At 39.8% G+C, this 19,236-nt stretch overlaps 2 protein-coding genes across 5 annotated transcripts; one reads left to right on the forward strand and one right to left on the reverse strand.

The window, feature by feature from the left end:
• Positions 1-5,096: 5,096 nt before the first annotated feature.
• Positions 5,097-11,275, forward strand: siae (sialic acid acetylesterase). 2 transcript variants are annotated; one of them, XM_026315430.2, is made up of 11 exons: positions 5,097-5,243; positions 5,606-5,677; positions 5,907-6,068; positions 6,324-6,478; positions 8,329-8,467; positions 8,814-8,982; positions 9,129-9,214; positions 9,296-9,429; positions 9,548-9,702; positions 10,291-10,477; positions 10,673-11,275. In XM_026315430.2, the coding sequence occupies exons 2-11, from the start codon at positions 5,620-5,622 to the stop codon at positions 10,919-10,921; spliced, it is 1,494 nt and encodes a 497-aa protein (XP_026171215.1). In that variant the 5' UTR covers positions 5,097-5,243; positions 5,606-5,619; the 3' UTR covers positions 10,922-11,275. The 2 variants fall into 2 exon arrangements, with proteins under 2 accessions (XP_026171215.1, XP_026171225.1); XM_026315440.1 differs by lacking the exon at positions 5,097-5,243 and adding an exon at positions 5,466-5,484.
• A 121-nt stretch (positions 11,276-11,396) lies between these two features.
• Positions 11,397-19,214, reverse strand: tbrg1 (transforming growth factor beta regulator 1). Of its 3 annotated transcripts, XM_026313041.2 has the most exons (16): positions 18,825-19,214; positions 18,596-18,738; positions 17,917-17,974; positions 17,731-17,813; positions 17,487-17,523; positions 17,071-17,133; positions 16,017-16,253; positions 15,781-15,851; positions 15,337-15,578; positions 15,105-15,241; positions 14,749-14,895; positions 14,428-14,525; positions 14,203-14,313; positions 13,408-13,553; positions 12,750-12,854; positions 11,397-12,619 (listed from the first exon to the last, which is right to left on the reverse strand). In XM_026313041.2, the coding sequence occupies exons 2-15, from the start codon at positions 18,712-18,714 to the stop codon at positions 12,766-12,768; spliced, it is 1,638 nt and encodes a 545-aa protein (XP_026168826.1). In that variant the 5' UTR covers positions 18,715-18,738; positions 18,825-19,214; the 3' UTR covers positions 11,397-12,619; positions 12,750-12,765. The 3 variants fall into 3 exon arrangements, with proteins under 3 accessions (XP_026168826.1, XP_026168817.1, XP_026168809.1); XM_026313032.1 differs by having other exon boundaries at positions 11,397-12,854; positions 18,996-19,213; XM_026313024.1 differs by having other exon boundaries at positions 11,397-12,854; positions 18,825-19,213.
• Positions 19,215-19,236: the final 22 nt, after the last annotated feature.

A 19,236-nucleotide genomic window follows, 5' to 3' on the forward strand; every position in this document is an offset into this window, starting at 1 on the left:
AATCTACAGACATGGCTAAATGGTACCGTCACACCTCATTGAAAGAACTTTGTTCTTCCTGAAAAGTGTTGATATTAAAAGCTCTTTCTTTACACGTACCTGCAGGCTTTGATTTGGTGTGAAACAAAGAAGCTGAATTCTTGCTTCTTCTACCCACATCTTCTAAACTGGTGCGAGCAAAAACATCGGTACCCTTCTTCAGCGGTATTAAATAAGTGGATTGTATTCATATTTCAAACAGACTGTTGTCTTCAGTTAGTATCACATGTGTCCTCAAGCCTATAATCAGTCAATCAGTGTCATTTAACCAGTGAAATCCTGGATTTTGCTGATTAACATCATTGGTTGCGCCACAAAACATAAACAAGAGAAAGAAAACAGTTATAATTTATATAATAAAAATGATGCATGATCAAGACTATTTTCGAGCAGCTTGATGTTTCTCTGACCACAGTTGATAACATTTTTAGAACGCCTAAAGATATAGAGGATTGTAGTTACCCTCCCTGGGAGGTTAAGAAGAAAAGAAGAAAATGATCCCAGATGGAATAGAGGGGTGAGAGTTGGCAACCATGAAAATCAAAGAGAAGCGGTGCAGTTTGCTCTAGAAGAGGGAGTCAAAGTACTTGCTGAGACAAGTCTCATTAAGAATTACTTTAAAATAATTAAGAAAACATGCTTGATTGCAGTCCAATATATTTATATGTATCATTTTTATTTGTTGCATTATTTAACGTGTCGGACTGAAAATGAAAAGCAACATGTCTTTTTAGAAACAACATCACTGTTACAGCATGTATCGTTACAATGCCTTAGCCCAACATGAAGCTGGGAACCAATTTAGATCTGTGTAGGAGGCTGAGAGCTGGAGCAGCATATTTGAGGCTGGATGTGACTGCTGATATTTGTTTTATTGCTTTTCTGTTTCATATAAGAGTGTGCACCTCATATGACAATAGTTAACTTCTGTGACATTTGTACAAGCCAGGCTAGAGAATATCCTAAGATAAACCAAACTGAAGGTTCCTGTTAACTTTTAACAGTTTAACAATGAATCATCATTACAAATTCCTCGCTCATTAATGAAGGAACAATAAGTTCACAGTCACTTTAAAAGAAGTTTTGCACCATCTACTCCTGTTTCCTAACTGCCTGCAAATAATTACTCTTTTCTGGAGCAGCTAGCACAGATGTGGTTAAAGTTACTGTTAGCAGGCACAACATCCAGCACATAGGCTTAACCCCTGCTAAAACAACTGTACTGGGATTGAATTTGCAATAGCCCAAATATCTGTCCTTCCTGTTTAGTACACTGTAAATGGAGCAAGGCAGTCTCAGGTGCAAACTGATTTAGGTGGCAGTGAGTGTGAAAGCAGAAACACACTATGTTTACTACCTACAGGAGATGATGCTTGGGCTCATCTCATGCACCTAATAGTTGCTGAGTGTCTTAAAGGGAGGAGGTAATTCGAGGGATTTATCAAGTGATGGATGGGAGCTGATGTGTTAAGAGACCTACGAGGGCTCCAGACAGCAGTCATAAATCTTGGTTCATGCATGGAACCACAAACATATTTGCATCTCTCATTTCACTACATGAAATTAGCTGTAAAATGTGATGGAACAGACCAGAGCCCATTCCACGGATCGCTAGAGGAGGGATGGACATTTTCAACCCAATTTCTGTGATCTAATTTGAGCACTGGCTTGGATTTTGAAGTGGAGAGGTAATACTGAAGCATTACTTATACAAAAATGTGCTGTCACATCTGGTTTGATTCTCTGTTGGTCTGCATGTACAGAAACATGTAAAATATAGATCTGGAGATGCTGATAACGATGCTGCTGCTGATAAAGTGTGTGTGTGTGTGTGCTATTTGTTAATTGGTAGACTGGAAAAAAGCATGTAGGTTGTCGTAGTTGGAAAAACACTTGGCAAGTATTGTTCTCACAGTTATCCACATATGGAGAAAACTTGGTTTCAATTTGCCATTTGTCTTCGTGTAATATTACTTGGCAACCACACTGAGGCACAGGTGTGATTTCATGCTGATGTTATTATATTATCCTCAGCTTATTATTTATCAGTAATGAAATAGATTGACATGGTTTTTACATTTGATTCATCTTGACTCACGAAACTGTAGTATTCTATGCATTATACAGTAATTGTACATGCACACTTTTTAGACCACGGTGGACTCTGTGCAGGACCACTGGACCAGCCTTCCATTTAAAGGGTCCGATGTCTAGTGATATGGGGTATTACCCTCCTAGAGCAGCTTAAGTCTGTCAAGATTACTGATTACTGAACCTGACTAGCTTCTAACTGCCTTCATCTGGACGACTACCCTGCTTACTCTGGCACCAGCCAAGCTTTAAAGATCCCAGACATGGCCTAATCACAGTGATAATGACCCTAAGATAAATGTTTAAAAATGGGCCATTTGAGTTTTGAATGATTTTATGATTTATTTATTTGTTTGATAATAATTTATAAATTGACATCAGTTTCACCAAGAAAATAATCAATTCAAGTTTTCAGAATGTGCATAAACTATAACAATAATTGTATGTTTCATATTGAGCTAAATTGAACTACTCTTTACAGATATTTAATTTAGCCTTAAACCAAATGAGCCACATGAAACCTTTAAACAACTGTCTATTTCCATGTGAGTAGCTATTTTTGATCATAGCAGACAGGTGTGTGTGTGTGTTGTGTGTGTGTGTGTGTACTAAAATATAACAGCTAAATTAATCAAAAGGATTACTTTCCATATTTTACATTGTACATGTCTTTCAGACATATTTCTCTCAAACGCTCAGTTCAGAGAGATAATCTCCATCCTGTTCCCTTTTCATCATCTCTGAAAAGGCATCCAGTGTGTTCAGCTGCCTTTGATTGAGAAGTTGTTTCATAGATGCTCTAAAAAGGCTAGTATTGCTATGGCAATTAGCAGCAGCACTGACGGGGTTGGGAACGACTGAAACTGAAACAGAAAAGGAAATGCATGGAAAATGAACAAAGCAGAATACGAACAAGGCATTCGCTATATATTATGAGCCATGAGTACATTGAGTTTGACAGCATTAGCACACATAGTGGCTGCTGGATATTGAACATATACACTCTGAGCTGTGGGTTCAAATGAAGATAAATGTGTAATTTCAATTTTCAAATAGCCTTTTATCACTGGTCTTTAAAACAGTATGTAAACGATTTCACGTTGGTCTGTAATAGTAATTATGTCTGTAGACACCATATATCTCACTATAAATTTCCAATAACACGTTTACGTTCTACATTTAATATCTCTCCAGATCATTGCGTTATACTCCAACCAACAGCTTTCCCATTCTCCTGCCCATATATATATCACATATATCACGTGACTTTGTATAGGTGCTGAAATGATGTGTTAAATAGCGTGCCAACAGGACACAGCGTGTTCATTTGTCTTTACTACAGCCAAACACATAAACTGCCAGTAAACTTTTGGATAATTAATGTTACACCTGCTTTCATTTTTCATGCTGTTCTTTTTGTCTATAGATGTTAATTACTTTGGCTTTTATAAAGATTCACCTCACAGTAGAAACTTCTTTCGGCCATCTGAGGGGCAGATATAAGAAATTATGCACATACATTACCTAGTTTCATAGTTAGTGTAGTTGTCTACGATTTGGGGTTATATAAATAAGACTGACTAAACTGTTTTGTTGTTAATTTTGCTTGTTATCTTGTAAGCATTCCCCAAGGTTGGTGGATTATATAATAGACAAAGCTGGACTCACTATCTATCTATCTACCCATCTATCTATCTATCTATCTATCTACCCATCTATCTATCTACCCATCTATCTATCTATCTGTCTACCCATCTATCCGTCTATCTATCTATCTATCTATCTATCTATCTATCTATCTATCTATCTGTCTGTCTGTCTACCCATTAATCTTTCTATCTACCCATCTATCTGTCTACCCATCTATCCATCTATCTATCTATCTATATGTCTATCCATCCATCCATCCATCCACCTATCTATCTATCTATCTATCTATCTATCTATCTATCTATCTATCCATCCACCTATCTATCTATCTATCTATCTATCTATCTATCTAATCCAGTAATCTTGTTTCTGTTTGGAAATTTCACCCAAATAAGTTTTACTTCTTCTAAAACATTTCAGAAAGTGTGTAACCATCTAAATTTGTCTAAGTTTGAGACAATGATTCACTGAGAAAATTAAATATAGACAAAATACAGGGAAATAAAGCCCACACTGACAGTGGAGGATGTTAGCTCTTAAATAGAGGTTGCCACAGCAACCAGTTTGAGACATCACACAGCATTACAAGCATTGACATTTTTGGTTTGTGGGTAATTAAGACCTATAGACAATATTCTACATCTTTTACGCTAATTCCAGTTCAGCAGAAATCACATGAAGGACCATTTTATAACCCAACAGGCTACAATACTGTCAGTATCTCCAGACTGTCTTCTTCTTAGTGATGCATGGTGTAAGCTACTTCTTGGGCCCTTAGAGGGCAGCAACCACAACAATAATTTTTAGGTGATATCATCTAATTATGATTAGTTACCTGACTACAACAATATATTATACAATATGTTGTTGGCGTATATTTTATAACGTTTTAAGAAAAACATGAAAAACAGCATATGTGGGACAAACAACAGAACATTTTTACAACCCTACAAAAACATTGTTTATTCATAGAAACGCTGCCACAGGTCTATGTCTGATCCTATATGTAATTGTTTGCCTATGTTATTATTTTATTTCAATTTTAATTTTTTATTGTTGACTTCTTCTGAGCCCAGGTGTTAAAAATGAATGCAATTTTAAGAGTAGGCCTGATTTTTTGGCACACAAAGTAATAGTATTATTGCACAAAGCATTGATAAGAAGTTTCATCGATTAAAATAGGTGCTTATATGGAACATCATTCAACTTTTTTTTAGGTTTTTAAAAAATCAAAAAATCTTGACAACAGCCCATATGAAGTTTGACTTTCCGTGCTTTTATTTTGAAGGTTCACCTCTGCCTGACGTCTCTCTTCGCTGACAAGTCAAAGACTGAATCCAAATATCAACACTCGTAAACTTAACGGGTCCTGGGGGGTCGGTGCGGGCTGAAGGCTGTCCAGATTTCACAAGCGGGCCCTGCGAGGCCTTGTAGTGCGGACCATGAATGTGTTAAACAGACAGGTCGGTTCCTGATTTCGCTTTGAAAATCACCCACAATTCATAGCATGTCGACCAAAAATATTAACAACAATAATAATACGAATACTAATACTAATACTAATACTAATATTACTACTACTAATAATAATAATAGAAGGCCAGAAACTTCCGTTCATCTCCATGGAAACTGCGCTTTATCAACCGACCCCGCAGACATGACGCAATCACGGCGAATACGTGACTGTACGTCCGTGTTTCAGAAGTAAATATTTGAAGTTAAGCTAGTTCCCTTTTTAGCAAAGTGTGTTGATTTTGTCGCTACTGTCTGCTGGCGGGGGTTTCAGCGCCTGATACAGATTTGTTGTTTGTTGTTATTGTCGTAGGTTGAGTTCCAGTCATGGCAGAAACACTGTTATTTGCTGTTTTAATGCTTCTGGCTTCCCTTCATGACTCTGGTGAGTACAGTGTGCCAAAGGGTAATTTCATGACAGCAAATAAACAGCAACTTAAAAACTTAAAGCCCCTTCTGTTTTGGGTTGTTTATACTATATTGAAGAGTTCTGTTAAGTCTTCTACATTTTCTAGGTAATTAGCTATCACAATCTCAATTAGTTGCATCCTATGCACTGCTGTTGAGATGTAGAGATAATAAAATAAAAGTAATAAAATTGTCTGTGTGTGTAGATGGCAGCCTGCGCTTCGCCTCTTACTATGGAGACCACATGGTGCTGCAGAAGAGTCCAGAGAGAGCTGTGCTGTGGGGCTACGGCCCTGAGGGTGCGCAGGTCACCGTCTCCTTGTCAGGACCAATAAACCACAAAACTTTGCCAGTCACTGTGACAGAAGGTGAATATGGTCGGTTGTCAGCTGGGAGCTTTGTCCTGACATCTGCAGGGCAGCAAAGGAAGCAGAGGTCAAAGAGTGATCCTGACCGGGGCAGACATGACAGAGATTTGTGCATCACAGCTTCTGTTGCATAACTGTTATTAGGATTTAGATTGTGGCCTGAAAATTATGGTTCATTATGGTTACAAAATGTCTTATTTTATTTTACAGTCCAGCCATCACTGTTATAAATAATGTCACATATTACACATACAGGTATCTGGCGAGTCAGCCTTAACCCTGTTGATGCTGGTGGTCCCTATAATGTGACAGCAGCTATTCACAACAGTACAGTCATTCTGACAGACGTGCTGTTTGGAGACGTTTGGCTGTGTGGAGGACAGAGCAACATGTACTTTCAAATGTCTCAGGTAGGCCAAGCAAGGTGAACACCTGTCTACTTTTCTGATGAGTTCATTCACACTGATATAAAAGCACAGTAAACATCTGTCTGGAGGGTGGAACCGTGAATAAGTACCCTTACACTTACAGTATGTTGACCACAACCACAGGAGGTTAGCACCAATTAACTTTAAAGGACAGCACTGAGCTAGGACAAACATCTTTTACAAAGCAAAAACTAAAAGGTCCTTCTTTAGCTGAAATCATCAAAAAGGTCCCACACATAGATTAGTGAATGAAATATTCTAGAGCAAAATAACTTTTAATTTGGTATGCATGTTTGTATTTAACCCAGAAGAATAGACAGTAATCCAGTGTCTTCATGTGCAGGTCCCAAGTCCGGGTAAATGCAGAGGGTTGTGTCACAAATATGACTTCCATACCAGATTGGTCGTGGCCCGGATTAACAATGACCGCCACTGGTGCTGTTGACTTACAGGGTGCCAGTGGATATTGGACTATTGTTGGTCAAAGGAGGAGAGGAGGCAAAAAGAGAGAGGAGGAAGGGCAGGAGTGTAGGACTTAGAGTAGGGACTTTGAATGTAGAGAGAGTTGGCTGATATGATGGAGAGAAGAAAGGTGGGTATCTTGTGTGTTCAGGAGACCAGGTGGAAAGGTAGCAAGGCCTATAGATTAGGAGCAGGGTACAAGCTGTTTTATCATGGTGTGGATGGAAAGAGGAATGGAGTAGGAATTATCCTGAAGGAGGATTTTTCTAGGAATGTCCTGGGTGATGAGTGTGAAGCTGGAAGTTGAAGGTGTGATGTTGAATGTTGTCAGTGGTTATGCCCCACAGGTAGGATGTGAGTTAGAAGAGAAGGAGAAACTCTGGAGGGAGATGGATGAGGTGATTCAGGGTCTCCCTAGTGGTGAGAGAGTGGTGATTGGGGCAGACTTCAGGAAGTGATGGGTAAGTTTGGTATGCAGGACAGGAATGCAGAAGGACAGATGGTGGTAGACTTTGGAAAAGGATGGAAATGACTGTAGTGAACACATTTTTCCAGAAAAGGGAGGAGCATAGGGCGACATATAAGAGTGGAGGCAGGAGCACACAAGTTGATTACATCTTGTGCAGACGTTACAACCTGAAAGAGATCAGTGACTCAAGTAGCACGGTGAGGTTACAGGGAGTAGAGGTAGAAGGTAGAAGGTGGAGGATTTTAAGTACCTAGGGTCAACAGGGTCAACGGAGAGTGTGGAAAAGAAGTGAAGAGACGGGTGCAAGCAGGTTGGAACGGGTGGAGGAAAGTGTCAGGTGTGATGTGTGACAAAAGAGTGTCAGCAAGAATGAAAGGAAAGGTGGACAAGACAGTGGTGAGACCAGCAATGTTGTCTGGTTTAGAGACAGTGGCACTGAGACAAAGACAGGAGGCAGAGCTGGAGGTAGCAGAGCTGAAGATGTTGAGGTTCTCTCTGGGAGTGACGAGGATGGATAGGATCAGGAATGAGGACATCAGAGGGACAGCTCATGTTAGATGTTTTGGAGAAAAAGCCAGGGAAGCCAGATTGAGATGGTTTGGACATGTTCAGAGGAGGGACAATGAATACACTGGTAAAAGGATGCTGAGGTTAGAGCTGCCAGGAAGGAGGCCTAGAGGAAGACCAAAGAGGAGGTTCTTGGATGTAGTGAAGGAGGACATGAGGATAGTTGGTGTGGGTGAGGAGGATACAGAGGATAGGGTTAAATGGAGGCAGATGATTCGCTGTGGTGACCCCTGAAGGGAGCAGCTGAAAGGAAAAGAAGAAGAAGATGCATGTTTGTATTTATTCATATTTTGCTGTTTAATTAACTCATGTTTGTTTATTCATTCTCCAATAGATTTTCAATGCATCAGAGGAGTTGGCCCTTGCAGCGAAGTATCCTTTTGTGAGGACTTTTATGGCAGCCTTAAACCTGAGCAAGACGGAGCAGATTGATCTGATTCTAGTGGAACTTCCCTGGTCTGTGCCTACATCAGGTGAGTCCAGGATTTATTTATTTATTCATAGAATTGTTTAAAGACTTGTTTGCAGCTAAAGGGTTTGGTACGGGCTATTGAACTGCAACTGTGACAGCTACTGTTTAAATACACTGTAAATATGCATATTTTTGTATGTAATTAAATCCAAGCTATTTTTCTGCTGTGGTTAAAACAAAGGATTGTTTAGTTCTGTATAATGTAGTCAAATGTAAGAAAATCCATACTTGGATGCAGAAACAGTGCTGTCAGTTGAATATAAACTGTGGTGCTATTTGGTTATGAGTGTGCTACCAAATGCATGCATTCTGCTGACTTATTAATTAACAGGCAGGTGTATTTCCAGGAAATCTGGTCAGTTTTTCTGCAGTGTGCTGGCTCTTTGGACGTTACATGTATGATTACCTGAAGTACCCCATTGGGCTGGTGGAGTCCTGCTGGGGAGGGACGCCTGTGGAAGCCTGGTCATCTTCAAGAGCGCTGCAGCAGTGTGGGCTAGGACAAACTGAAGACAGGTAAGGATATGAAAAACTTCTATTGAGCTACTGAACTGCAATCTGATATAACGATATGCAAGCATCCAAGGACTGTCTTATTCACTGTGTAGTTTAGTTTGCACTAACAGCACTGTTTGCACTTTCTGCATGTCATAATCACTCAGTCCTAAAGATGAAAATTCTGTCTTGTGGAATGCAATGATCCACCCACTGCTAAACATGACCCTAAAAGGAGCCATCTGGTACCAAGGTAAGACTACTTGCACACGTATCAGATGTTCAGTAGAGCCACAGGCGAAACAGAAATCTACAGGGCTTTTCACACTTTCAGGTGAGTCCAATGCAAACTACCACCAGGACAATTACAACTGTTCCTTCCCAGCTATGATTGATGACTGGAGGATGGCATTTCACCAGGGCTCAGGGGGGCAGACTGCTATGGACTTCCCCTTTGGATTTGTCCAGGTGTGACTTAAATTGAATAGAATTTGCAAAATGGAAATGAGTATAGTCAAGAAGACAAAGACTGCCTTTGCATATAGCATTGTTGTCAGTGTAATCTGTGGTTTTGCTATATGTGCAGCTGTCTACCTACCAAAAAGAATCCACAGATAATGGGTTTCCAGAAATCCGCTGGCACCAGACGGCCGACTTTGGCTTTGTCCCGAACCCCAGGATGAAACAAACCTTCATGGCTGTGGCTTTGGATTTACCAGATGCCACATCACCCTATGGCACGTAAGGAACTTGTTTATAGGCATTCATGGCATGTGAAATCTGCATAAAAAAGCTCATTTCAGTCTGAGATGCAGTACAACACATGGGCAGTCAGACAGCATCGGCAGTATATATAAACTGTGACAGACAAAGGTGTTTCAGATGTGTCACATAAAGATATCACTTATGTTAGAATTTCATTTAATGCTATCTGAATTTAAGTTATGGTATAGAGAGTCAACACTGTATGTAACATTAAACGTGATTGTGCTTGTTCAAATGTTTCTGCTCTGGCTTTCAGTTAGACTTTGGACAGAGCCAAAGATCTTTCTAAATATCTACAAAGCTCTGCCAGAACACAGTAAACTCTTAGATCAACAGACATTCTTGATGTACCAAAAACTGAAAGACCAACAAGGAAACTGCTGTTTTTCATGTTTGTTTTTTGTTTCAACAGAATACAAATGTAATGAAGTCACCTGCTTTTTGTATTTGGAAGTGATGAAGAATTTTTTTTATCTACTGTACTGACTTTCAAACTCCCTATCTGGTGCCAAGTCTGTGATGTCTTTCGAAATGTAAATGATGAATGTGATTTTTCTGTTTCAGGATCCATCCACGATACAAGCAGGACGTAGCCTACAGACTGACACTGGGAGCAAGGGCAGTGGCTTATAAGGAAAAGGACGTGCCTTTCCAGGGTCCTTTCTGCAACCAAATTATATTGACACAAACGTATGTCCACATTACCTACGACCAGGAAGTCTCTGTCACACCGTCTAAAGACATCTTTGAGGTAAGGATGATAGCAGTGCTGTCAGTGTGACTTATGTCTCGTGGTCACCTGCTGGCTGTAAATATGCTAAAGCAAAACACATAAACAGCAATTAAATGTTATCTTTGGCATGATAATTTACTGAAAGATAGATAATTGCTAAATAAATTAGCCCAAATCAGTGACTTGAGTGTTTGTCTTTTCTTTTTTTCCAAGATCTGTTGCTCGAAGATTAAAGAACAATGTGGCCCAAAGTCCCTTTGGGTTCCAGCTCCCATCATCCAGTGGGATCTGAAGACTGTTCAGTTATCTATCAGTTCTTGTCCATCTGATGAGGTAGCTGCCCTTCGATATGCATGGAGAGACTGGCCCTGTGACTTTAAAGCCTGTCCTATCTACAGTGCCAGTGGAATTTTACCCGCACCACCTTTTATTGCCAATCAATACCAGCGTTATGGCCCCTGAGGTGCCGTTTGACACTTGTTCGGACACTTCGGTCATGCTCTTTGGCTGTTGGTTGGTGGCATGTGATGTCCGCCAGCTGAGATGCATCAGCCAATCATTTGTTCTGTTTTTAAGGACCGGAAGAGCCTTACTCAGCATGGACTGGGATTTGATGTCAACAGGTCGCCACTCGCCAAGCTTCTGAAATTGTTCATGCCTCATCGTACTCTAAGTGACCTGTTGGTCTGAGTACACTGAACCGGTCGCCGACCCGTTCAGTGTACTCGTGTGCATCTGTGTGTGATTTGTAGTAACCTTTATCGTTGTTCTTTCCACTTGTTAAAGTAAAATAAACACCAAACACCTTGAGCATTACGTCAGCTGTTCTCGCCTCCTCCTTTCCATTTCCCCTTCCCTTCTACATTATGTTATGTTCCGTCCAGGCGGGGATGTAACACCAGTCAAAGAACATATGTGGAAAAACCAGAGCAGAAACTTAACATGTGGTTCTTTAGGTCAAAAGTGGTTGAGGAGACAGATTCTATATGTTGCTAGATATACCTAATTGGATATTCAACAAACCAGTACATGGAACTGTAAAAGTAATGATGAGCTGACAGCAAACTGGTAGAAAGAGGACTGTTTCCTTACTAACACAAGCTAAATTTAGTGAACAAGAGTGTTTTTTTCACAAACAGAAGATATAATGGCACTGATAAATTAGAAGAGAAGGCTGCACAGATGAAGATTTACCAAAACATTCACTGGTACCATACAGCAGACACTCTGTCCCAAATATGAGGATGCAGCAAACCTACGTGGCTGTGCCTGTGGGTTTCCCATATAACACATCACCCAATGGCACATAAGAATCCTGTTGATAGGCATTCATCACTTTATTCATAATCTTTGTATATATGAATGGGTGCTTTGGCTCTGATTCCTATATTGCTTGAATTGGTTTAATAGCAACCAAACAGGAAAAGCAATAAATGTCAGAGAGGGGAATTGCTAAGCAAGAAGAACAAATCTATAAATGCTGGTCTCTGGGTCCCAGTACTGTTAGCCTAATGCTGCAGTGTTTTGGAGTAGAAGTGTGATTTTTGTCACACTGTTTATTCTCTGTGCAGTTACAGTAACTGCCACTGGTCAGACCAAACATCACTTTTTTTAAATGTAGAAATGTAAGACAAATGTATTTTTTACTAAAACAAAACTCAGATTTTAAAGTTTACAATGCAAATAAATCCTTTTGAGTAACATATTTTGCACAAATAAAAGACAAAACAAAAGTTTACAGGTGTGTTACATTCAAACCGAATGCTTTTGCATTTGAAAAACAATGCAGAACATTACAAATGGGAAAGGTGTTTACTACAATGCATTATAGCTGCATCTTTAAATAGGGTCCATCAGATGATTACCAATGCAATAGTATGTCATGTACAAAAACGTGTATAATGGAACACTTTCAGTTTTTCTACATAATCCCCAATTTGTAAAATTTAAATTAAATTTTTAACATCATGTTGATGTGGGCTCCATTTCTGACACCTAGCACAGGCGTTTAATATACATACAGTAAAATGTCATACCTCATAGAAAGGTCATAAGTTTATGCTTCTGTTGGCAAGGTGAGCACAAAGCTGAATCACCAGTTGCATCAAACATGCTAGCACACATCTCCAGTAATGCTGTCCTGGGTTAGGTTGAAGTTGGCTTATAAGAAATAGCAGTAAGTTATGTTTTTTTCCACTATCTCATAAATAATTTACCCAAGAATATGTTTTTGACAAAAGAAAAAAAAAAAGAAAAGAATGTAACCTCTATTAACAGAAATGAAACTCACGAGGATTACAGCAGGATCAGGAGCTGAAATATGAGGTGGAGGGCTTCATGGTGGGGGAGGTCAGATGGTGCTGATGAGATGAGCCGGGAGACTGTGGTGTCTGTCCTGAGGAATGAATGAATGAAAGAAGAGTCATTGTCAAATGTGCTCATCATGTGAGAAAGAAAGTGAAGACAGTATTTGGCTTTTGGTCATACTTTCAAATTCTAACATCCTGTGAATGCTATAGTGCAGCCTGTAGTAGACTTTTTTCCACCTAACTTATATTATTTACACACCACCCTGGAAAAGCAGTTGGTGGGTTAGTAGCATTACTGACATTCACTCCAGCAGCAGCATATCTGAGCAGCATCTCTGGAGCAGCTTCACTGCTTTGCTCAGACATTTTGACAGCAGGTGTCAGAAGAGCCAGGTTTTATTTACTTCCCTACCAAGGCATTCTAACCTGTGGTCTACTAGTCATATAACGAGACTAGAAGATAAAACTAACATAACCTGTTTCCATCACTTTAGCTTTCATGCACACCCACATTACTTGCTTGTAGAGCACATGCAACAATGAAAGTCCCATAAATGTAACTCAAAAGTAGCGTACTGTACATTACACCAAGATAAGAAAACTCATCTGGACAACAATATTGAAAACCTATATCCAAACCTATTACGTGCTCCGTCTTCACGTTCTCATCAAAGCCCTGGTGTCTCTGGAAGGCCTCAAAGTTGACAGAAGCATCATCCTCTGACAGGCTGTGAGGAATCTGGCCATCACCAGGGCGGCAGACCTCAAAACGAATCCATCTGTAGCTAAAAACACGAGGTAAAAGGAAAAGACTGTTTATAGAGGAATCTAAACTCCCAGAGAATACAAGGTGACTGAACCTCTTTCTGCAGAAGACACTCACATGACCGAGATATTAGTCGTTTGAATTCCAGTTTGTATAACTGCTTATCTCAGAAAAGAAATGCAATTAACTGCTACAATTTTTAGTATTTATAAAGAATTTTTCTTTTAAGTGATTGAATACTAGATTTGTGGTTCGAACAAAAGTGTGTTAGCATGTTACCAGGACCTAAAAATGTTGCTTCAGTCTGGTTTGTTAATGTTTTCTTGCTCCTGGGCATTTTGGTTTTGGTTTTAGAAAGATACAGTGAAGATATGAGACATGTCAGAATCTTTGTTAGACAATTTAAAACAGATCCTGAACAAATATTTCCAAAAACGTGACTTATTCAGCCAGTGATGCAGTTTTAGGTCCCAGTTAGATGATGAATGTTGAGCTGCCACATTTTTCCTCGTAGGACAAGCTTTACATTTATAGTGAAAAGAAATGATACCAAACGTGGAACCTTAAAAGTTCAGCTACAGTTCAACTCAGCTAAAGTCTTTTTAAAAAACTTTTTCAGACCTGCCTCTGGCTACCTCTGGCTACCATAAACACAAAATGCCATTTACTTGCTACATTTCCGTGCTCCGGGACAACTCTGGATGAGATTCTGGATGGTGGGGTGGGAGAAGCCAAAGAAATCAGCTCCTGATGGCACAATTGGTGCCACAGGCTTGGAACTAGGAAAAGGACATGGTGAATTAATACAGAGTCACACAACACAATATATCATGTTTGTTAATTTATGCAGAATATGAACCATCAACCCGAGTCTTTGTCATAAATATTGGTACCTGACTGATGCTATGGCCTTCAGTAGATTCAAGTGGCAGGTCAGGGCAGAAGAAGCCACGATGGCATTTTGAGGGTCGTCTTCAGGCACAATTTCAAACTGGTGGGGCAATAATGGATTATTCAGTATGTCAGTACAGGTAATTTAAAGCCATTTTGACAATTGACAAGGGAGTACATGGCAACTACAATAAGTTTACTTGGATCCAAGCAGACAATTTGGTTAATAAAAGATTATTTCTTAAATTTACTCCCTTATATTATTAACATCTAAAAACAAGGGCCTAAAGGATGACGATGGCCATTTAGCAAAACTTGCGTACCTTTGGACCTGTTCCCCCATCCTTGATTTGGCAGGTGTAGAGGCACTGCTGGTCAGGGTTTTTCATGCTGGCAAAGACTCGCGTGCTGCAGAAGCCCACTGGGTAGATGGCACATTCATCATGGAACAACATTCTGTCTGTGATGATCTGAAGACCAAGCACAAGTTTGTATTTTTGTAAAATGCATTGAGTGGTTAGTTAGTTTTTTTTTTAGTGAAGAGGCTTGACTTTGTCCCTGTTTTGTTACAAATGGGTTTTTTAGCCATCAATCTACTTATGTTGCATGGAGACTTCAATTCACAACTGTACCACTGTGATAACAACACTATGACCTGTGAGTCGACTGAGACACTAACCTCTCCCAGACTGTAGACCGTTAGACCACCCAGTACGATGGGAAACACGGGTCGACCAGATGAGTCCAGTGGGATAGGCTGTACCAGCTTCCGAGACCCATCTGCTACCTTTCTCTTTTTAGACATCTTCTTTGGAACTGAATAAATGTGAGGGAATAAAATACTTGGCCAAATTTAATCTATAATCAATAAGCATCTACATTACTAGTCATTACTTGACCCTAGCACTCACGTTTTTCCTTTCCATTCTCTCTTCCTCGCTCTTTCCTTTCTTTCTTGGGTTTTTTAAGAGGTCCCTCTTCTCCAGTTGATGCGGCCGATGCCAAGTTATGGGCCCCAGAAAGGCCTGAAGCCCCAGCAGGACATGAGGTCAATGCAGGAGGTGGCACAGGTGGGTGGGAGCTTGAGCTAGATGTGGGCAGTATCTCCCCCTCTGACAAACACTGATACTGCAACAACGACTTCAATAGAAACCTGAAAATAAAGATGAATAGAATTCTAAATTAAAAATGTGGAAACACGGTACTTGATCATCATAAAATCCTGGTATCACAGCAACAGATCCATCTGAGTGAGAGGACAAGGTAGACCCTTGCTGAAGAAAGCACAGGGCCAATACCTCTTTCTAAAGAACACCATTGGAAATCATAAGCAGAGATGAAACATGTCCACTCACCTCCGCTCCTCCTTTGCTCTCAGAAACTTCTCTTCTAAGTGGGCAACTTCATCGCAGAGAGCTGCATTCTCCTGTGTGTTACAACACTGATAATTAAAAAGTTGCATATCTGAACTGGTCCTGAGAGAAACAATCACCATTCACACTATAGTTCCTGATATACAAGAAGAGAAGAATCTAATCTAAAAATCTACAGTAACTAGTTATAGTTTATTATTTATCAGTAGTTCCCTCACAAATATCATTGCACGGGCAGCCTTGCGCAGCCTAAGGTACTTGAGCCGGTACTTCTCGTTCTGGTTTTTTCGTGGACCCCTCTTCATTTTGGTCTTATGCTCGGAGGAGCTGGTGGCGGATGGGAAGGCAGGCGTCGAGGCACCTGCACCAGAACCAGAGATGGTACTCTGCTGCGAAGAGCCAAGAAAGGACTGAGCAGTGAAGGCCTGCAGGGCCTGCTGCCGCTCCTCATTGGTCTGTGAGAGGACAGTGGGGGAGAGAAGCAGAAAGACAGGACTGTTCATATGTGCTAGGTAGACCTGAGGACTGTGCTTGTGTTGACTTCAGGATGATGGATGAAAATACAGACTAGAACATACACAAATAAATAATACAGTTGTGGTTGTGGTTAAATTGCTGTATGAGGAAAAAATGAAAGTAAGTGAAAACAAAATATGCACATGCTGTTCAAAATGAAATGAAATCAAAAAACTTCTACAAGTACTTTGACATACATCTCAAAACCTTTACTCTTATCCTGTTTCACAGTCAAACACAGAACCAAGGATGAAAATCTGGCTTTGCCAGATGTAGCCAAAATGAGCTGTCGAGAATAGCTCCAAGACTAAACAGCTGACAACATTTAACATGGGTTTGGAGCTTATGTTGTGGTGTACTATAGTGCACTGGTACTATAGTAGTTAAAGAATTATCAGTGGCTAATTATATGTGGAGTTATGGAACTATAATTATATCTTAGTCTTCTCTGCTTTATAATGTGGCTGTTCTGGAGTGTTACTTCTAATTTCCTTCTAATTTTTTCTAAAAAAAACAGCAGATATACTTTACATGACAGAAGTAGTTTCATAAATGATTAATGATACTAAAATGTAATTAACACTTAAAGTGTAAAACATTTGGTCCGTATGATAAAATATTACCAGGGAGTGATCTGTATCTAAAAGTTCTTGACCCAGATCCTGTGTTGACAGTATTGCCTCAGTATTTATGCATGACCAATAGTTCGGCATAAAATATCATTGGCAGTGACATTAGCATCCATATATAACTCACCAGCAGTGCAAAGACTCCATTTCTGTTCTCAATCCTCTTGAATCTCCTGCTGCCTTTTTGTGTCTGAAACATAATGTGAGACTGAGGCCAAATGCACGGGGCTGGAAAAGCCAAATTAGATTCCCAAAAGCAGGGGGACAATTTAGATTAAATCAATCATTATTAGATGCAGCAGGGTCAAGCCTTGTACTGTACATCTGTGCATCCTTTCATATATGATTACAGCACAGAAATATCAACCCCTTCTTTAAAATCATGGAAATATGTAAAAGGTCAACGAAGAAGGATGGGAAAACATGATGTAAAAATGCCAACAGAAATACAGATGATGGCATGTACTTTATCAACATGCATGCAAGTTATAATTCTCAACAGCAGAGGCTGCTGTCAGACTGAATCTCAAACATTGTCCTTACCTCCCGGTACATGACAGCTTCCAGGCTTGATTTCGCACTGCCAAGAAGGAAACAACAGAGAAAAGCAGTCTAAATGTAAATTTAGGAACAAGTCTAACATGCATTTCAGAAATTCAGGCAAATATTAGGCTTAAATATTCAGTTAACATTTAAAAAAGAGCAACCCCTGCTCTTTCGTGATATGGATTTCCATGTGAACAAATAGGTAATAAAATGTGCAGTGAAAGTGGAAAGACTGCTGTACTTGGATTGAACAAGTCCCCTGTCGATGATTCTCTGTTTAATTTCCTTTATGTGCATGGGGCGTCCTGCTTCCTCCAACACGATCTACATGAGGAAAATGGAAAACAAACCCTTACCTAACAAAAAGTCTCTTATAACAGTTGACTGTGGTAAATGCAATGAAATATGAGGAATAAATAGCAGGTACCTGTGCAGCATCAAGCCAGGTGAGGTTTGGCTTCTCTGCAATGTCACTGGGTGGTTCACTGCAAAAAAAAAAAAAAAAAAATCAGGTAGTGTACCATTATTATTTCATTAAAAAAAATAACTTGCTTTGAAAACCATTAGTTAAATATGTCAACATATTATTCCAAATGTTAAGATACGGTAAAGCTGCAGCAGGAAACTAATAATTTGGACGCTTGATACCAAAAACCCCCACAAATGATCAAGAGTCCAGAATCATAAAGGCAAAACATTTCTCCACTACTTATCATTATTTACATCTGATGTGCATTACGATTTGATTCTACGGTTCATCAGTGTTTTTCTCTGTTGTTTTAAGATTGGACCCGTGTTAAGTACTTCAGAAACGGTGGAGAACTTAATCCACAGCAGTGCAAATGCATTTTACCAGATATCATATATTTAAAGTTCTCAGCAGACAGGAAGGGGATAAAATTTGAAAAGTAACTAGTATGTACAGCTGTCAGACAGATGCAGTGGAGTAAAAAGTACAATATGTGCTTCTAAAAAATAGTGAAGTAGAAAATACAAATACTCCAGTAAATAAGAAGTAACTCAAACTTGTACTTAAGTACAGTCCTTGAGTAAATGTACTTGGGTTGTATCTTCATATGCTCTAAAATCACATTATTTTCATCAACCTTTCCAGAGTTTCACTGGTCCCAGACAGACTTGCAATGCTGTCCAGAGCAGGAAACAGAGAGTAGCTCCCTTGTCCATCAGCCTCCATCTCAGACTCAAACGTGTTGAGAGACTCCATAGAGGGCAGACACCGCTCAGTTCCCTATGAACAGAAGACAAGTCAGCAAGACGACAGCTGTCTTTATTACTGTTACTACTAGACTATCTTTCTGTCTGCAGGTCCCCCACCTGGAATTAGCAACGAGCAGCCAATGCAAACACTGAAACCTACGTATGGTGCTACAGGTTAGCTGGGATTGACTAGTCTCAGCGTCGGAAAACACAATGCATAGCAGAAAGTTGTTACTAAATTTACACTTCAATGAAGCTGCAGCAATAATCCCACTGTAATAATCTCACTTCTTTCGGTTCGTGCTCCGGATTGTTTGTTTCCGTGTGTCAGCCGGAACCTTTTACTCGTCCTCATAGCATTGTTTACATCCAGAGCGGCTAAAGGCTAACCTGCTAACCTTAGCATCTCCTGGCGGGGATGCCCCTCTACTAAAGAGATGTGTGCGGAGAAAATGTTTCCTTAACGTAGTTAAAAATGTCAATACTGCGAAAAAATGTTTATATATATCGACCAGATTAAGGATATCGA

This window comes from Mastacembelus armatus, chromosome 13, assembly GCF_900324485.2.
Source record: "Mastacembelus armatus chromosome 13, fMasArm1.2, whole genome shotgun sequence".
Taxonomy (NCBI): Eukaryota; Metazoa; Chordata; class Actinopteri; order Synbranchiformes; family Mastacembelidae; genus Mastacembelus; species Mastacembelus armatus.